The sequence below is a fragment of the Rhamphochromis longiceps genome, linkage group LG5 (assembly GCF_057381845.1).
Source record: "Rhamphochromis longiceps isolate RC_006_pf linkage group LG5, R_longiceps_female_GT1.1, whole genome shotgun sequence".
NCBI classification, from domain to species: Eukaryota; Metazoa; Chordata; class Actinopteri; order Cichliformes; family Cichlidae; genus Rhamphochromis; species Rhamphochromis longiceps.
This window is the reverse complement of record NC_140561.1, coordinates 10,806,051-10,825,369: the sequence shown is the minus strand read 5'-3', so window position 1 is coordinate 10,825,369 and position 19,319 is coordinate 10,806,051. Positions and strand designations below refer to the sequence as shown.

The window sequence follows — 19,319 nt, the reverse complement described above, 5'->3', positions numbered from 1 at the left end:
TTTGGGACTGCTCTAGCCATCACGTCGCATAAACAACTCTACTTCCGGTGGGAAAACTAATTAAGGGTAAAGTCGCACTAATAACACCTACCACTCACGTTCATAAGCATACACTATGATCACTTCCACGCAGTAACGTTGTAATAAATATAATCCCCGGTAAAGTCAATTAGCGAACACTACTGGCATGTAATGCCAATGGCGACCATTTCACAAACTGTAGAAAATGCTCAAAATGTTGTCGGCACCAAAAGTGAAGGGCTGACAGTTGTGTTTATATACGAACCGTAAGCGCTAATGTTGGTTAGCATCAGCTAAAGCGAGGAAGTTTGACACTTGCAGAGGCAGTGAACGCAGAGAGAGCTTAAAAACGCATTGTGTTTTTGTTTTTGTTTTTTGCATTAAGACGTTGCACACAAAATTACAGCTATAACGGTGACTTAGCTGCTCGTTGGATAAACCCATGGACCTTAGAAAAGATCAACACTACTCGGATGTAAGCACCCGTGTATAACACAATAGGCAAAATTACGCTTGCTAACCTTTCCACATCACAGGCTTCACATTAAATAAACATTTTTTCAAATACTCACCATGATCTGAGACCGTTTAAATATTTTGTTACTCTGAAAATATGGCAGTATGAAGCTAAACCTTTAGCTTGACGGCTAAAGCAATGCTAAGATTTACACGGAAACGATCAGCGGACATCGTTAAAGTACTATTGGTCTACATTCTTCTTCTATGGTAGCAGCCTGGGCAGAGTAACAGCCAACTTTAAACTGCGCCATCTGTTGGCACCAATTACAGTAGAAAACATGATTGCGACAACACGTTTTTTGGGGAAAATAACAGAGATTGAAACTTTACTGATAATTTGTCCAAGTTGAAAAATGCCCTCCTCCAAAAATATCACGTGACAACCTCATTGCCTTACAGAATTATGACGTCACACACGTAGAATCTTACCACCATTCTTTCCTTTGATCCAAAAACCTATAAATAGGGGTGAAGAGCAACGACTTTTAGTCCGTTTCTCGCAGCCTTGATGTGTGCAGCATTGAACCGTTCGCCAGAAAAGCCTTTTGAAATATTTGGATCCTTTGCAATTGTAACTGTATCCAGACCCAACATGTCTCAAAAAAATCCAAAGGGACAAGAAGTTGACCCATACGCTCTTCCTTGGGATGAGCCACTAGACTCTTCCCTTTCCTCTCTTCCCTGGTGTGACCAAGTGGAACTAGAGGAAAAGCGTTTGGAAGAACTGGAGGATGAAGCGCTCAGAAACGCAGAGAAGATTAAGTTCTTGATGGAGGAAAATGAGCAAAAGAGCGCTCAACTAAAAAAGTTGTCATTCCAGCTTCAAGAAAAGGAAGCTATTATTGAGGGGAAACAACAGGATCTCCATGACATGGACAAAAAGAACCAGGAGCTCCAAGGAAAACTTGATGAAGCCCTGCAACAAAATAAAAAACTTGTCCAAGAGAAGAAACAAGACGGCATGAAGAAGAGAGGGCTGCACAGCAATCTCCAAGAAATGGAGCTAATGTACAGTGTAGACAAAAAAAGGCTTGATCGCACAGCGCAAGCAAATGAGAAGCTCCTCCAAGAGAAAAGGCAACAGGAGTTAAAAGAAAAAGAAATGCATTCCAAGCTTCAGAGCATCAAGCAACACAACGAAAGCTTGCAAGGAAAGCTTGATCAAGCTCTGCGGCAAAATAGAAAACTCCTCCAGGAGAAGATGAAAGACAGCACGAAGAAGAGAGGGCTGCACTCCAATCTCCGAGACATGGAGCTAATGTACAATGTTGACAAAAAAAGGCTTGATCGCACAGAGCAAGCAAATGAGAAGCTTCTCCAAGAGAAAAGGGAACAAGAAATCAAACAAAAAGAAATGGATTCCAATCTGCAGAGCATCAAGCAACAAAATGAAAGCTTGCAAGGAAAGCTTGATGAAGCTCTGCGACAAAATAAAGAAATCCTTCAAGAGAAAGAGCAGCTGGACAGAAAGCAGGGAGACATGGAGTGCCAACTCCAGCTCATGGAGGGAAACAACAGGATGCTGCAGGTAAAGTTCGAAGAGACACTGCACAAATATCAAGACCTGCTTCAAGAGAGAGAACAGCTGGTCAGTAAGCAGAGAGAAGAAAAACTTCTTCTCCAGGAGTTTGAGAAACAGGAGGCAACATCTAAAGTGCTGAAAGAAAGGTTGGAAGAAAAACAAGCTGAAATAGAAGAAGTGGAGAAAAAATGCAACAAGCTGCAGAAGCAAAACACCGAAACAATCGAGGAGCTGAAAATCCTCATCCTCGAGAAAAAGGTGCTCGTGGAAGAGCAGCTGAAGAAAAAGAAAAAACGCTTCTGCTTCTTCTGGAGGAGGAACACTCCTTCTTTCAGTACTGCCAATGTCACCTCTTCCTCTCCCACCTCTGTTCCAGCTTAATCCCCCCCCCCCTTAACTACTAACACCTCTCCCATCTCCCTCCCGTTTTTTCACAGTCACCCCCCAACCAGTCCCGACAGTTGACTGCCCCCTCTAGAGCCTGGTTCTGTCATAGGTTTCTTCCTTTAAAGGGAGTTTTTCCTATCCACTGTCGCCTAGTGCTTGCTCAGAGGGGATTGTTGGGGTTTTCTCTCCTCTCTCCCTTTACTTTCCATCCCACCCACCCCCACCTTTTCTTTTTTCTTAATAATTGAACAATAAAAACAATTGGTCACTAATTAAATGTGTCAAATCAATGTCTTTATTCAAGAATACAAGAAATGGGTAATAGCTGCATGTGTGTTTGTGTGTGTGCATAATATGCATACTTTACGTGTTGGATCCAAATCCCACAAGGAATTAAATAAAACAAGAAGACAAACAAAAACAAATATTTCTCTCCCTTCCCAGGTCAGGAATCAGGATGAGGAAGAAATGAGGTCAGATCAGTGCAGGTTTTTGCACTACTGACATAAAGTTTCTGCTGATTAAAAAAAAGTATGTTGATATTTCTGAAATACATTTGCAAACAAATAACTTTGACAACTTGTGTTTTTTCATAAAAGAAAAAAGAAAAATCAGAGAGCAGAGCTGGTAAAACAGCTTAGCTCCGCAGGTTACAGGAGATCAGATGCCAAATACTTTTCATGACAGTCTTCGTTATTGCATAAATCTCCCCTTTTATCATTGATCAGTAAATCACTGCATATACATTCATCTAACCGTTATAATTTCATGAGTAAAGACTCTCAGATGACTGAATGGCGGTTTTAGTAAATGTTGAACTTTATTGTGATTTCTATTTTTAGAATCAATTGCACACATTTTGATTTCGTTTTGCAAGCTGCTGATTTCACACAGATCCACTGCCCAAACGTGCCTTTGAGTTTTTCATCATTTAACAAGAATAGGCTCAGGCAATCATTGTGGAATTAGGCTTTGGGAAGGTCTGGGGACAGGTATGATGGTGGTGGTTTTAAAGCACTGTGGCACAACAGCTTGACTCAGGGAGATGTTAAAGATGCCCGCTAGGACATCAGTCAGCTGGTCAGCACGGGCTCCGAGCACGCGTCCAGGTATATTGTCTGGTCCAGCAGCTTTGTGTGGGTTGACTTTAGTGAGAGTCCTTCTCACACTGGCCGTGGACAGGGACAGCACTTGGTTGTCTGGCAAGCGGGTGGCCCTCTATAGTCCGTCTTGCGTCCCATTTAAGCAAGTGCGTGTTCACACTGCCCCTGGATGTCCTGGCCTCTGAGGTTAAGGTGTACGGCTCCTGGTTGTCAACTGACCAATTTATCATGGCAAAGCCTGTGGTGGACAAAAGATAAGAGGCTGATTATAAAAATGATCCATGCACGCCTTATGACCTACAGCATGTACAGTTAACACAGCTAAATGGCTGTGAAATTGTAAAATTACTTTTGAAATAAAGCTATTCAAAGTCAATTAACTGTGACTATAATAATAGCAATGTTAGCCAGCAAACAAAACGTTAGCACTAATTAAAATAAGCTGCTAGGTGATGTTACTGTTTCAAGTTCTCTCATTGTTTGACACGTAGGGCAGATATTTTGGTGACACTGAGATCAGCCAGACACTAAACAGCAGTGTAATATCAACGCTAGATTAGATGTTTTCTAATCCGATAAAATGACATTATTCCTGTTTATAGAAGATGTTTGTCGTCTGTTTGTTTGACTGACAGGAACAGGAAATAGTGGTTGGAAATTACTGTTGGTGTTACATGAGGGTAAAGAAGGGCTTTAAGCACCTGGGTAAAAACTGGACCCATGATGAAACACTACAACAAGTACAACATATTCTTCAGTTTTAATATGTGACCATACTGTGCAGACTGCTGATGAGTTACACGGTTACATTTCATTAATCATTGTTAAACTAAAGTGGTAAGCAGTTACTTTATCCTTTCACTTAAAATTTCCAGGAAAAACACTACCTTGGCTACTTTTGTGCTTACATTTGATCTATGCTGGGTCACTACTTTTGCACTATAATGCTGCTGCTGACACCTTGGTTCACACTGACAACTAGAAAAAAGCTGATAGGAAAAGAAGGATGGAAAATGCCTGGAATTTAGTTACACTTGCAAATACTGCTGCCTCCAAACTGCAAGCATCAATAAAATGTTACAGTATTGTTTTCTATATCTGTGCATATATCCTTATTGGTAGTTTTCTCGAAATAGAAGCTCTTCATTTAAAAAAAAAAACCTCTGATAACATTGCTGAAGCTAGCGCCCACCCCTACTGCGCATACTGCAAATATAAAACTGATATATACTTACATCATGAAGCAGTTGATGTCTGGTTTCCGACAAATACAGTAAAGAGGTGCGTTCTCCCCCTCCATACCAGTGTTCTCAGGCACTGGTACATGGTCAGTGTCAGACACTTCACTGTCCTACAACATACCACATAGGACCACATTAGAAATGACATGTATGTAGACATGCTAATTATACCTGGCTAAATGGATGCAGTAACAAAATGTTACTAACTACTCTAGTTATTAGTTTCCAGATGTGTGCAGTTGCTCCAGTCTTACTGACAGTATACTGTTTCAAACACCAGTGCCAACATTTTATTTTTTAAATCTTAGTATGATTCTGCACCAAGACTTGTGGCCTGTTGCTCGGTAACTTATTGTCTGACTACATTAACTACAGTTCATAAACATCATTCATTTTCTCCTACTTATTTTATTCAGGTTGTATTTCAGCTGTCATAGGGCAAAAGTACACCCTGGACAGGTCGCCAGTCTGTTGGAGGGTTATTAGAGAGACTCAGACAACCACTCACACCAACAGCCAACTAACCTGTGCTTTTTTGGAAATCGAATTTCCCAGAGGAACCCACCCGAGGGATTAATAAAGTTCTATCTAATCTAATCTAATCTAATCTAACCCCGCGCATGTCTTTGGAGTTCAACACCAGTCTGGCCGAATCACAGATAAGCAGGGTGTCTGTGCTGCAGAGCACAGCTGTGTCAGAGACTCTCGACATCAATGTAGCGTTAAGGATGCGGAGCGATGGGTGCACTAACACAATGTAAATATTAAAGTTCTCGCCATTGTCAATATGCTGTTGCGCTCTTGTTCGTATTATTGCAACCATATCTCGAGTCTAGCTTACCCTAAAAGTTTGGAGAGAATTGGTCTGTTAAGAAACGCAATCGATTGTTTGGGACTGCTCTAGCCATCACGTCGCATAAACAACTCTACTTCCGGTGGGAAAACTAATTAAGGGTAAAGTCGCACTAATAACACCTACCACTCACGTTCATAAGCATACACTATGATCACTTCCACGCAGTAACGTTGTAATAAATATAATCCCCGGTAAAGTCAATTAGCGAACACTACTGGCATGTAATGCCAATGGCGACCATTTCACAAACTGTAGAAAATGCTCAAAATGTTGTCGGCACCAAAAGTGAAGGGCTGACAGTTGTGTTTATATACGAACCGTAAGCGCTAATGTTGGTTAGCATCAGCTAAAGCGAGGAAGTTTGACACTTGCAGAGGCAGTGAACGCAGAGAGAGCTTAAAAACGCATTGCGTTTTTGTTTTTGTTTTTTGCATTAAGACGTTGCACACAAAATTACAGCTATAACGGTGACTTAGCTGCTCGTTGGATAAACCCATGGACCTTAGAAAAGATCAACACTACTCGGATGTAAGCACCCGTGTATAACACAATAGGCAAAATTACGCTTGCTAACCTTTCCACATCACAGGCTTCACATTAAATAAACATTTTTTCAAATACTCACCATGATCTGAGACCGTTTAAATATTTTGTTACTCTGAAAATATGGCAGTATGAAGCTAAACCTTTAGCTTGACGGCTAAAGCAATGCTAAGATTTACACGGAAACGATCAGCGGACATCGTTAAAGTACTATTGGTCTACATTCTTCTTCTATGGTAGCAGCCTGGGCAGAGTAACAGCCAACTTTAAACTGCGCCATCTGTTGGCACCAATTACAGTAGAAAACATGATTGCGACAACACGTTTTTTGGGGAAAATAACAGAGATTGAAACTTTACTGATAATTTGTCCAAGTTGAAAAATGCCCTCCTCCAAAAATATCACGTGACAACCTCATTGCCTTACAGAATTATGACGTCACACACGTAGAATCTTACCACCATTCTTTCCTTTGATCCAAAAACCTATAAATAGGGGTGAAGAGCAACGACTTTTAGTCCGTTTCTCGCAGCCTTGATGTGTGCAGCATTGAACCGTTCGCCAGAAAAGCCTTTTGAAATATTTGGATCCTTTGCAATTGTAACTGTATCCAGACCCAACATGTCTCAAAAAAATCCAAAGGGACAAGAAGTTGACCCATACGCTCTTCCTTGGGATGAGCCACTAGACTCTTCCCTTTCCTCTCTTCCCTGGTGTGACCAAGTGGAACTAGAGGAAAAGCGTTTGGAAGAACTGGAGGATGAAGCGCTCAGAAACGCAGAGAAGATTAAGTTCTTGATGGAGGAAAATGAGCAAAAGAGCGCTCAACTAAAAAAGTTGTCATTCCAGCTTCAAGAAAAGGAAGCTATTATTGAGGGGAAACAACAGGATCTCCATGACATGGACAAAAAGAACCAGGAGCTCCAAGGAAAACTTGATGAAGCCCTGCAACAAAATAAAAAACTTGTCCAAGAGAAGAAACAAGACGGCATGAAGAAGAGAGGGCTGCACAGCAATCTCCAAGAAATGGAGCTAATGTACAGTGTAGACAAAAAAAGGCTTGATCGCACAGCGCAAGCAAATGAGAAGCTCCTCCAAGAGAAAAGGCAACAGGAGTTAAAAGAAAAAGAAATGCATTCCAAGCTTCAGAGCATCAAGCAACACAACGAAAGCTTGCAAGGAAAGCTTGATCAAGCTCTGCGGCAAAATAGAAAACTCCTCCAGGAGAAGATGAAAGACAGCACGAAGAAGAGAGGGCTGCACTCCAATCTCCGAGACATGGAGCTAATGTACAATGTTGACAAAAAAAGGCTTGATCGCACAGAGCAAGCAAATGAGAAGCTTCTCCAAGAGAAAAGGGAACAAGAAATCAAACAAAAAGAAATGGATTCCAATCTGCAGAGCATCAAGCAACAAAATGAAAGCTTGCAAGGAAAGCTTGATGAAGCTCTGCGACAAAATAAAGAAATCCTTCAAGAGAAAGAGCAGCTGGACAGAAAGCAGGGAGACATGGAGTGCCAACTCCAGCTCATGGAGGGAAACAACAGGATGCTGCAGGTAAAGTTCGAAGAGACACTGCACAAATATCAAGACCTGCTTCAAGAGAGAGAACAGCTGGTCAGTAAGCAGAGAGAAGAAAAACTTCTTCTCCAGGAGTTTGAGAAACAGGAGGCAACATCTAAAGTGCTGAAAGAAAGGTTGGAAGAAAAACAAGCTGAAATAGAAGAAGTGGAGAAAAAATGCAACAAGCTGCAGAAGCAAAACACCGAAACAATCGAGGAGCTGAAAATCCTCATCCTCGAGAAAAAGGTGCTCGTGGAAGAGCAGCTGAAGAAAAAGAAAAAACGCTTCTGCTTCTTCTGGAGGAGGAACACTCCTTCTTTCAGTACTGCCAATGTCACCTCTTCCTCTCCCACCTCTGTTCCAGCTTAATCCCCCCCCCCTTAACTACTAACACCTCTCCCATCTCCCTCCCGTTTTTTCACAGTCACCCCCCAACCAGTCCCGACAGTTGACTGCCCCCTCTAGAGCCTGGTTCTGTCATAGGTTTCTTCCTTTAAAGGGAGTTTTTCCTATCCACTGTCGCCTAGTGCTTGCTCAGAGGGCATTGTTGGGGTTTTCTCTCCTCTCTCCCTTTACTTTCCATCCCACCCACCCCCACCTTTTCTTTTTTCTTAATAATTGAACAATAAAAACAATTGGTCACTAATTAAATGTGTCAAATCAATGTCTTTATTCAAGAATACAAGAAATGGGTAATAGCTGCATGTGTGTTTGTGTGTGTGCATAATATGCATACTTTACGTGTTGGATACAAATCCCACAAGGAATTAAATAAAACAAGAAGACAAACAAAAACAAATATTTCTCTCCCTTCCCAGGTCAGGAATCAGGATGAGGAAGAAATGAGGTCAGATCAGTGCAGGTTTTTGCACTACTGACATAAAGTTTCTGCTGATTAAAAAAAAGTATGTTGATATTTCTGAAATACATTTGCAAACAAATAACTTTGACAACTTGTGTTTTTTCATAAAAGAAAAAAGAAAAATCAGAGAGCAGAGCTGGTAAAACAGCTTAGCTCCGCAGGTTACAGGAGATCAGATGCCAAATACTTTTCATGACAGTCTTCGTTATTGCATAAATCTCCCCTTTTATCATTGATCAGTAAATCACTGCATATACATTCATCTAACCGTTATAATTTCATGAGTAAAGACTCTCAGATGACTGAATGGCGGTTTTAGTAAATGTTGAACTTTATTGTGATTTCTATTTTTAGAATCAATTGCACACATTTTGATTTCGTTTTGCAAGCTGCTGATTTCACACAGATCCACTGCCCAAACGTGCCTTTGAGTTTTTCATCATTTAACAAGAATAGGCTCAGGCAATCATTGTGGAATTAGGCTTTGGGAAGGTCTGGGGACAGGTATGATGGTGGTGGTTTTAAAGCACTGTGGCACAACAGCTTGACTCAGGGAGATGTTAAAGATGCCCGCTAGGACATCAGTCAGCTGGTCAGCACGGGCTCCGAGCACGCGTCCAGGTATATTGTCTGGTCCAGCAGCTTTGTGTGGGTTGACTTTAGTGAGAGTCCTTCTCACACTGGCCGTGGACAGGGACAGCACTTGGTTGTCTGGCAAGCGGGTGGCCCTCTATAGTCCGTCTTGCGTCCCATTTAAGCAAGTGCGTGTTCACACTGCCCCTGGATGTCCTGGCCTCTGAGGTTAAGGTGTACGGCTCCTGGTTGTCAACTGACCAATTTATCATGGCAAAGCCTGTGGTGGACAAAAGATAAGAGGCTGATTATAAAAATGATCCATGCACGCCTTATGACCTACAGCATGTACAGTTAACACAGCTAAATGGCTGTGAAATTGTAAAATTACTTTTGAAATAAAGCTATTCAAAGTCAATTAACTGTGACTATAATAATAGCAATGTTAGCCAGCAAACAAAACGTTAGCACTAATTAAAATAAGCTGCTAGGTGATGTTACTGTTTCAAGTTCTCTCATTGTTTGACACGTAGGGCAGATATTTTGGTGACACTGAGATCAGCCAGACACTAAACAGCAGTGTAATATCAACGCTAGATTAGATGTTTTCTAATCCGATAAAATGACATTATTCCTGTTTATAGAAGATGTTTGTCGTCTGTTTGTTTGACTGACAGGAACAGGAAACAGTGGTTGGAAATTACTGTTGGTGTTACATGAGGGTAAAGAAGGGCTTTAAGCACCTGGGTAAAAACTGGACCCATGATGAAACACTACAACAAGTACAACATATTCTTCAGTTTTAATATGTGACCATACTGTGCAGACTGCTGATGAGTTACACGGTTACATTTCATTAATCATTGTTAAACTAAAGTGGTAAGCAGTTACTTTATCCTTTCACTTAAAATTTCCAGGAAAAACACTACCTTGGCTACTTTTGTGCTTACATTTGATCTATGCTGGGTCACTACTTTTGCACTATAATGCTGCTGCTGACACCTTGGTTCACACTGACAACTAGAAAAAAGCTGATAGGAAAAGAAGGATGGAAAATGCCTGGAATTTAGTTACACTTGCAAATACTGCTGCCTCCAAACTGCAAGCATCAATAAAATGTTACAGTATTGTTTTCTATATCTGTGCATATATCCTTATTGGTAGTTTTCTCGAAATAGAAGCTCTTCATTTAAAAAAAAAAACCTCTGATAACATTGCTGAAGCTAGCGCCCACCCCTACTGTGCATACTGCAAATATAAAACTGATATATACTTACATCATGAAGCAGTTGATGTCTGGTTTCCGACAAATACAGTAAAGAGGTGCGTTCTCCCCCTCCATACCAGTGTTCTCAGGCACTGGTACATGGTCAGTGTCAGACACTTCACTGTCCTACAACATACCACATAGGACCACATTAGAAATGACATGTATGTAGACATGCTAATTATACCTGGCTAAATGGATGCAGTAACAAAATGTTACTAACTACTCTAGTTATTAGTTTCCAGATGTGTGCAGTTGCTCCAGTCTTACTGACAGTATACTGTTTCAAACACCAGTGCCAACATTTTATTTTTTAAATCTTAGTATGATTCTGCACCAAGACTTGTGGCCTGTTGCTCGGTAACTTATTGTCTGACTACATTAACTACAGTTCATAAACATCATTCATTTTCTCCTACTTATTTTATTCAGGTTGTATTTCAGCTGTCATAGGGCAAAAGTACACCCTGGACAGGTCGCCAGTCTGTTGGAGGGTTATTAGAGAGACTCAGACAACCACTCACACCAACAGCCAACTAACCTAACCCCGCGCATGTCTTTGGAGTTCAACACCAGTCTGGCCGAATCACAGATAAGCAGGGTGTCTGTGCTGCAGAGCACAGCTGTGTCAGAGACTCTCGACATCAATGTAGCGTTAAGGATGCGGAGCGATGGGTGCACTAACACAATGTAAATATTAAAGTTCTCGCCATTGTCAATATGCTGTTGCGCTCTTGTTCGTATTATTGCAACCATATCTCGAGTCTAGCTTACCCTAAAAGTTTGGAGAGAATTGGTCTGTTAAGAAACGCAATCGATTGTTTGGGACTGCTCTAGCCATCACGTCGCATAAACAACTCTACTTCCGGTGGGAAAACTAATTAAGGGTAAAGTCGCACTAATAACACCTACCACTCACGTTCATAAGCATACACTATGATCACTTCCACGCAGTAACGTTGTAATAAATATAATCCCCGGTAAAGTCAATTAGCGAACACTACTGGCATGTAATGCCAATGGCGACCATTTCACAAACTGTAGAAAATGCTCAAAATGTTGTCGGCACCAAAAGTGAAGGGCTGACAGTTGTGTTTATATACGAACCGTAAGCGCTAATGTTGGTTAGCATCAGCTAAAGCGAGGAAGTTTGACACTTGCAGAGGCAGTGAACGCAGAGAGAGCTTAAAAACGCATTGTGTTTTTGTTTTTGTTTTTTGCATTAAGACGTTGCACACAAAATTACAGCTATAACGGTGACTTAGCTGCTCGTTGGATAAACCCATGGACCTTAGAAAAGATCAACACTACTCGGATGTAAGCACCCGTGTATAACACAATAGGCAAAATTACGCTTGCTAACCTTTCCACATCACAGGCTTCACATTAAATAAACATTTTTTCAAATACTCACCATGATCTGAGACCGTTTAAATATTTTGTTACTCTGAAAATATGGCAGTATGAAGCTAAACCTTTAGCTTGACGGCTAAAGCAATGCTAAGATTTACACGGAAACGATCAGCGGACATCGTTAAAGTACTATTGGTCTACATTCTTCTTCTATGGTAGCAGCCTGGGCAGAGTAACAGCCAACTTTAAACTGCGCCATCTGTTGGCACCAATTACAGTAGAAAACATGATTGCGACAACACGTTTTTTGGGGAAAATAACAGAGATTGAAACTTTACTGATAATTTGTCCAAGTTGAAAAATGCCCTCCTCCAAAAATATCACGTGACAACCTCATTGCCTTACAGAATTATGACGTCACACACGTAGAATCTTACCACCATTCTTTCCTTTGATCCAAAAACCTATAAATAGGGGTGAAGAGCAACGACTTTTAGTCCGTTTCTCGCAGCCTTGATGTGTGCAGCATTGAACCGTTCGCCAGAAAAGCCTTTTGAAATATTTGGATCCTTTGCAATTGTAACTGTATCCAGACCCAACATGTCTCAAAAAAATCCAAAGGGACAAGAAGTTGACCCATACGCTCTTCCTTGGGATGAGCCACTAGACTCTTCCCTTTCCTCTCTTCCCTGGTGTGACCAAGTGGAACTAGAGGAAAAGCGTTTGGAAGAACTGGAGGATGAAGCGCTCAGAAACGCAGAGAAGATTAAGTTCTTGATGGAGGAAAATGAGCAAAAGAGCGCTCAACTAAAAAAGTTGTCATTCCAGCTTCAAGAAAAGGAAGCTATTATTGAGGGGAAACAACAGGATCTCCATGACATGGACAAAAAGAACCAGGAGCTCCAAGGAAAACTTGATGAAGCCCTGCAACAAAATAAAAAACTTGTCCAAGAGAAGAAACAAGACGGCATGAAGAAGAGAGGGCTGCACAGCAATCTCCAAGAAATGGAGCTAATGTACAGTGTAGACAAAAAAAGGCTTGATCGCACAGCGCAAGCAAATGAGAAGCTCCTCCAAGAGAAAAGGCAACAGGAGTTAAAAGAAAAAGAAATGCATTCCAAGCTTCAGAGCATCAAGCAACACAACGAAAGCTTGCAAGGAAAGCTTGATCAAGCTCTGCGGCAAAATAGAAAACTCCTCCAGGAGAAGATGAAAGACAGCACGAAGAAGAGAGGGCTGCACTCCAATCTCCGAGACATGGAGCTAATGTACAATGTTGACAAAAAAAGGCTTGATCGCACAGAGCAAGCAAATGAGAAGCTTCTCCAAGAGAAAAGGGAACAAGAAATCAAACAAAAAGAAATGGATTCCAATCTGCAGAGCATCAAGCAACAAAATGAAAGCTTGCAAGGAAAGCTTGATGAAGCTCTGCGACAAAATAAAGAAATCCTTCAAGAGAAAGAGCAGCTGGACAGAAAGCAGGGAGACATGGAGTGCCAACTCCAGCTCATGGAGGGAAACAACAGGATGCTGCAGGTAAAGTTCGAAGAGACACTGCACAAATATCAAGACCTGCTTCAAGAGAGAGAACAGCTGGTCAGTAAGCAGAGAGAAGAAAAACTTCTTCTCCAGGAGTTTGAGAAACAGGAGGCAACATCTAAAGTGCTGAAAGAAAGGTTGGAAGAAAAACAAGCTGAAATAGAAGAAGTGGAGAAAAAATGCAACAAGCTGCAGAAGCAAAACACCGAAACAATCGAGGAGCTGAAAATCCTCATCCTCGAGAAAAAGGTGCTCGTGGAAGAGCAGCTGAAGAAAAAGAAAAAACGCTTCTGCTTCTTCTGGAGGAGGAACACTCCTTCTTTCAGTACTGCCAATGTCACCTCTTCCTCTCCCACCTCTGTTCCAGCTTAATCCCCCCCCCCTTAACTACTAACACCTCTCCCATCTCCCTCCCGTTTTTTCACAGTCACCCCCCAACCAGTCCCGACAGTTGACTGCCCCCTCTAGAGCCTGGTTCTGTCATAGGTTTCTTCCTTTAAAGGGAGTTTTTCCTATCCACTGTCGCCTAGTGCTTGCTCAGAGGGGATTGTTGGGGTTTTCTCTCCTCTCTCCCTTTACTTTCCATCCCACCCACCCCCACCTTTTCTTTTTTCTTAATAATTGAACAATAAAAACAATTGGTCACTAATTAAATGTGTCAAATCAATGTCTTTATTCAAGAATACAAGAAATGGGTAATAGCTGCATGTGTGTTTGTGTGTGTGCATAATATGCATACTTTACGTGTTGGATCCAAATCCCACAAGGAATTAAATAAAACAAGAAGACAAACAAAAACAAATATTTCTCTCCCTTCCCAGGTCAGGAATCAGGATGAGGAAGAAATGAGGTCAGATCAGTGCAGGTTTTTGCACTACTGACATAAAGTTTCTGCTGATTAAAAAAAAGTATGTTGATATTTCTGAAATACATTTGCAAACAAATAACTTTGACAACTTGTGTTTTTTCATAAAAGAAAAAAGAAAAATCAGAGAGCAGAGCTGGTAAAACAGCTTAGCTCCGCAGGTTACAGGAGATCAGATGCCAAATACTTTTCATGACAGTCTTCGTTATTGCATAAATCTCCCCTTTTATCATTGATCAGTAAATCACTGCATATACATTCATCTAACCGTTATAATTTCATGAGTAAAGACTCTCAGATGACTGAATGGCGGTTTTAGTAAATGTTGAACTTTATTGTGATTTCTATTTTTAGAATCAATTGCACACATTTTGATTTCGTTTTGCAAGCTGCTGATTTCACACAGATCCACTGCCCAAACGTGCCTTTGAGTTTTTCATCATTTAACAAGAATAGGCTCAGGCAATCATTGTGGAATTAGGCTTTGGGAAGGTCTGGGGACAGGTATGATGGTGGTGGTTTTAAAGCACTGTGGCACAACAGCTTGACTCAGGGAGATGTTAAAGATGCCCGCTAGGACATCAGTCAGCTGGTCAGCACGGGCTCCGAGCACGCGTCCAGGTATATTGTCTGGTCCAGCAGCTTTGTGTGGGTTGACTTTAGTGAGAGTCCTTCTCACACTGGCCGTGGACAGGGACAGCACTTGGTTGTCTGGCAAGCGGGTGGCCCTCTATAGTCCGTCTTGCGTCCCATTTAAGCAAGTGCGTGTTCACACTGCCCCTGGATGTCCTGGCCTCTGAGGTTAAGGTGTACGGCTCCTGGTTGTCAACTGACCAATTTATCATGGCAAAGCCTGTGGTGGACAAAAGATAAGAGGCTGATTATAAAAATGATCCATGCACGCCTTATGACCTACAGCATGTACAGTTAACACAGCTAAATGGCTGTGAAATTGTAAAATTACTTTTGAAATAAAGCTATTCAAAGTCAATTAACTGTGACTATAATAATAGCAATGTTAGCCAGCAAACAAAACGTTAGCACTAATTAAAATAAGCTGCTAGGTGATGTTACTGTTTCAAGTTCTCTCATTGTTTGACACGTAGGGCAGATATTTTGGTGACACTGAGATCAGCCAGACACTAAACAGCAGTGTAATATCAACGCTAGATTAGATGTTTTCTAATCCGATAAAATGACATTATTCCTGTTTATAGAAGATGTTTGTCGTCTGTTTGTTTGACTGACAGGAACAGGAAATAGTGGTTGGAAATTACTGTTGGTGTTACATGAGGGTAAAGAAGGGCTTTAAGCACCTGGGTAAAAACTGGACCCATGATGAAACACTACAACAAGTACAACATATTCTTCAGTTTTAATATGTGACCATACTGTGCAGACTGCTGATGAGTTACACGGTTACATTTCATTAATCATTGTTAAACTAAAGTGGTAAGCAGTTACTTTATCCTTTCACTTAAAATTTCCAGGAAAAACACTACCTTGGCTACTTTTGTGCTTACATTTGATCTATGCTGGGTCACTACTTTTGCACTATAATGCTGCTGCTGACACCTTGGTTCACACTGACAACTAGAAAAAAGCTGATAGGAAAAGAAGGATGGAAAATGCCTGGAATTTAGTTACACTTGCAAATACTGCTGCCTCCAAACTGCAAGCATCAATAAAATGTTACAGTATTGTTTTCTATATCTGTGCATATATCCTTATTGGTAGTTTTCTCGAAATAGAAGCTCTTCATTTAAAAAAAAAAACCTCTGATAACATTGCTGAAGCTAGCGCCCACCCCTACTGCGCATACTGCAAATATAAAACTGATATATACTTACATCATGAAGCAGTTGATGTCTGGTTTCCGACAAATACAGTAAAGAGGTGCGTTCTCCCCCTCCATACCAGTGTTCTCAGGCACTGGTACATGGTCAGTGTCAGACACTTCACTGTCCTACAACATACCACATAGGACCACATTAGAAATGACATGTATGTAGACATGCTAATTATACCTGGCTAAATGGATGCAGTAACAAAATGTTACTAACTACTCTAGTTATTAGTTTCCAGATGTGTGCAGTTGCTCCAGTCTTACTGACAGTATACTGTTTCAAACACCAGTGCCAACATTTTATTTTTTAAATCTTAGTATGATTCTGCACCAAGACTTGTGGCCTGTTGCTCGGTAACTTATTGTCTGACTACATTAACTACAGTTCATAAACATCATTCATTTTCTCCTACTTATTTTATTCAGGTTGTATTTCAGCTGTCATAGGGCAAAAGTACACCCTGGACAGGTCGCCAGTCTGTTGGAGGGTTATTAGAGAGACTCAGACAACCACTCACACCAACAGCCAACTAACCTAACCCCGCGCATGTCTTTGGAGTTCAACACCAGTCTGGCCGAATCACAGATAAGCAGGGTGTCTGTGCTGCAGAGCACAGCTGTGTCAGAGACTCTCGACATCAATGTAGCGTTAAGGATGCGGAGCGATGGGTGCACTAACACAATGTAAATATTAAAGTTCTCGCCATTGTCAATATGCTGTTGCGCTCTTGTTCGTATTATTGCAACCATATCTCGAGTCTAGCTTACCCTAAAAGTTTGGAGAGAATTGGTCTGTTAAGAAACGCAATCGATTGTTTGGGACTGCTCTAGCCATCACGTCGCATAAACAACTCTACTTCCGGTGGGAAAACTAATTAAGGGTAAAGTCGCACTAATAACACCTACCACTCACGTTCATAAGCATACACTATGATCACTTCCACGCAGTAACGTTGTAATAAATATAATCCCCGGTAAAGTCAATTAGCGAACACTACTGGCATGTAATGCCAATGGCGACCATTTCACAAACTGTAGAAAATGCTCAAAATGTTGTCGGCACCAAAAGTGAAGGGCTGACAGTTGTGTTTATATACGAACCGTAAGCGCTAATGTTGGTTAGCATCAGCTAAAGCGAGGAAGTTTGACACTTGCAGAGGCAGTGAACGCAGAGAGAGCTTAAAAACGCATTGTGTTTTTGTTTTTGTTTTTTGCATTAAGACGTTGCACACAAAATTACAGCTATAACGGTGACTTAGCTGCTCGTTGGATAAACCCATGGACCTTAGAAAAGATCAACACTACTCGGATGTAAGCACCCGTGTATAACACAATAGGCAAAATTACGCTTGCTAACCTTTCCACATCACAGGCTTCACATTAAATAAACATTTTTTCAAATACTCACCATGATCTGAGACCGTTTAAATATTTTGTTACTCTGAAAATATGGCAGTATGAAGCTAAACCTTTAGCTTGACGGCTAAAGCAATGCTAAGATTTACACGGAAACGATCAGCGGACATCGTTAAAGTACTATTGGTCTACATTCTTCTTCTATGGTAGCAGCCTGGGCAGAGTAACAGCCAACTTTAAACTGCGCCATCTGTTGGCACCAATTACAGTAGAAAACATGATTGCGACAACACGTTTTTTGGGGAAAATAACAGAGATTGAAACTTTACTGATAATTTGTCCAAGTTGAAAAATGCCCTCCTCCAAAAATATCACGTGACAACCTCATTGCCTTACAGAATTATGACGTCACACACGTAGAATCTTACCACCATTCTTTCCTTTGATCCAAAAACCTATAAATAGGGGTGAAGAGCAACGACTTTTAGTCCGTTTCTCGCAGCCTTGATGTGTGCAGCATTGAACCGTTCGCCAGAAAAGCCTTTTGAAATATTTGGATCCTTTGCAATTGTAACTGTATCCAGACCCAACATGTCTCAAAAAAAATCCAAAGGGACAAGAAGTTGACCCATACGCTCTTCCTTGGGATGAGCCACTAGACTCTTCCCTTTCCTCTCTTCCCTGGTGTGACCAAGTGGAACTAGAGGAAAAGCGTTTGGAAGAACTGGAGGATGAAGCGCTCAGAAACGCAGAGAAGATTAAGTTCTTGATGGAGGAAAATGAGCAAAAGAGCGCTCAACTAAAAAAGTTGTCATTCCAGCTTCAAGAAAAGGAAGCTATTATTGAGGGGAAACAACAGGATCTCCATGACATGGACAAAAAGAACCAGGAGCTCCAAGGAAAACTTGATGAAGCCCTGCAACAAAATAAAAAACTTGTCCAAGAGAAGAAACAAGACGGCATGAAGAAGAGAGGGCTGCACAGCAATCTCCAAGAAATGGAGCTAATGTACAGTGTAGACAAAAAAAGGCTTGATCGCACAGCGCAAGCAAATGAGAAGCTCCTCCAAGAGAAAAGGCAACAGGAGTTAAAAGAAAAAGAAATGCATTCCAAGCTTCAGAGCATCAAGCAACACAACGAAAGCTTGCAAGGAAAGCTTGATCAAGCTCTGCGGCAAAATAGAAAACTCCTCCAGGAGAAGATGAAAGACAGCACGAAGAAGAGAGGGCTGCACTCCAATCTCCGAGACATGGAGCTAATGTACAATGTTGACAAAAAAAGGCTTGATCGCACAGAGCAAGCAAATGAGAAGCTTCTCCAAGAGAAAAGGGAACAAGAAATCAAACAAAAAGAAATGGATTCCAATCTGCAGAGCATCAAGCAACAAAATGAAAGCTTGCAAGGAAAGCTTGATGAAGCTCTGCGACAAAATAAAGAAATCCTTCAAGAGAAAGAGCAGCTGGACAGAAAGCAGGGAGACATGGAGTGCCAACTCCAGCTCATGGAGGGAAACAACAGGATGCTGCAGGTAAAGTTCGAAGAGACACTGCACAAATATCAAGACCTGCTTCAAGAGAGAGAACAGCTGGTCAGTAAGCAGAGAGAAGAAAAACTTCTTCTCCAGGAGTTTGAGAAACAGGAGGCAACATCTAAAGTGCTGAAAGAAAGGTTGGAAGAAAAACAAGCTGAAATAGAAGAAGTGGAGAAAAAATGCAACAAGCTGCAGAAGCAAAACACCGAAACAATCGAGGAGCTGAAAATCCTCATCCTCGAGAAAAAGGTGCTCGTGGAAGAGCAGCTGAAGAAAAAGAAAAAACGCTTCTGCTTCTTCTGGAGGAGGAACACTCCTTCTTTCAGTACTGCCAATGTCACCTCTTCCTCTCCCACCTCTGTTCCAGCTTAA

At 41.3% G+C, this 19,319-nt stretch overlaps 3 protein-coding genes and 1 pseudogene across 3 annotated transcripts; all 4 read left to right on the top strand.

The window, feature by feature from the left end:
* Positions 1 to 593: 593 nt before the first annotated feature.
* Positions 594 to 2,689, top strand: LOC146669237 (uncharacterized). The gene has a single exon (XM_085405734.1). It carries the CDS (start codon positions 1,049 to 1,051, stop codon positions 2,441 to 2,443), a length of 1,395 nt encoding a protein of 464 aa, XP_085261860.1. The 5' UTR covers positions 594 to 1,048; the 3' UTR covers positions 2,444 to 2,689.
* Positions 2,690 to 6,274: 3,585 nt separating this feature from the next.
* Positions 6,275 to 8,124, top strand: LOC146669236 (uncharacterized). The gene has a single exon (XM_085405733.1). It carries the CDS (start codon positions 6,730 to 6,732, stop codon positions 8,122 to 8,124), a length of 1,395 nt encoding a protein of 464 aa, XP_085261859.1. The 5' UTR covers positions 6,275 to 6,729.
* Positions 8,125 to 11,871: 3,747 nt separating this feature from the next.
* Positions 11,872 to 13,723, top strand: LOC146669235 (uncharacterized). Its single transcript, XM_085405732.1, has one exon. The coding sequence runs from the start codon at positions 12,327 to 12,329 to the stop codon at positions 13,719 to 13,721; it is 1,395 nt and encodes a 464-aa protein (XP_085261858.1). The 5' UTR covers positions 11,872 to 12,326; the 3' UTR covers positions 13,722 to 13,723.
* A 3,745-nt stretch (positions 13,724 to 17,468) lies between these two features.
* On the top strand, positions 17,469 to 19,319 carry LOC146669234 (uncharacterized; annotated as a pseudogene).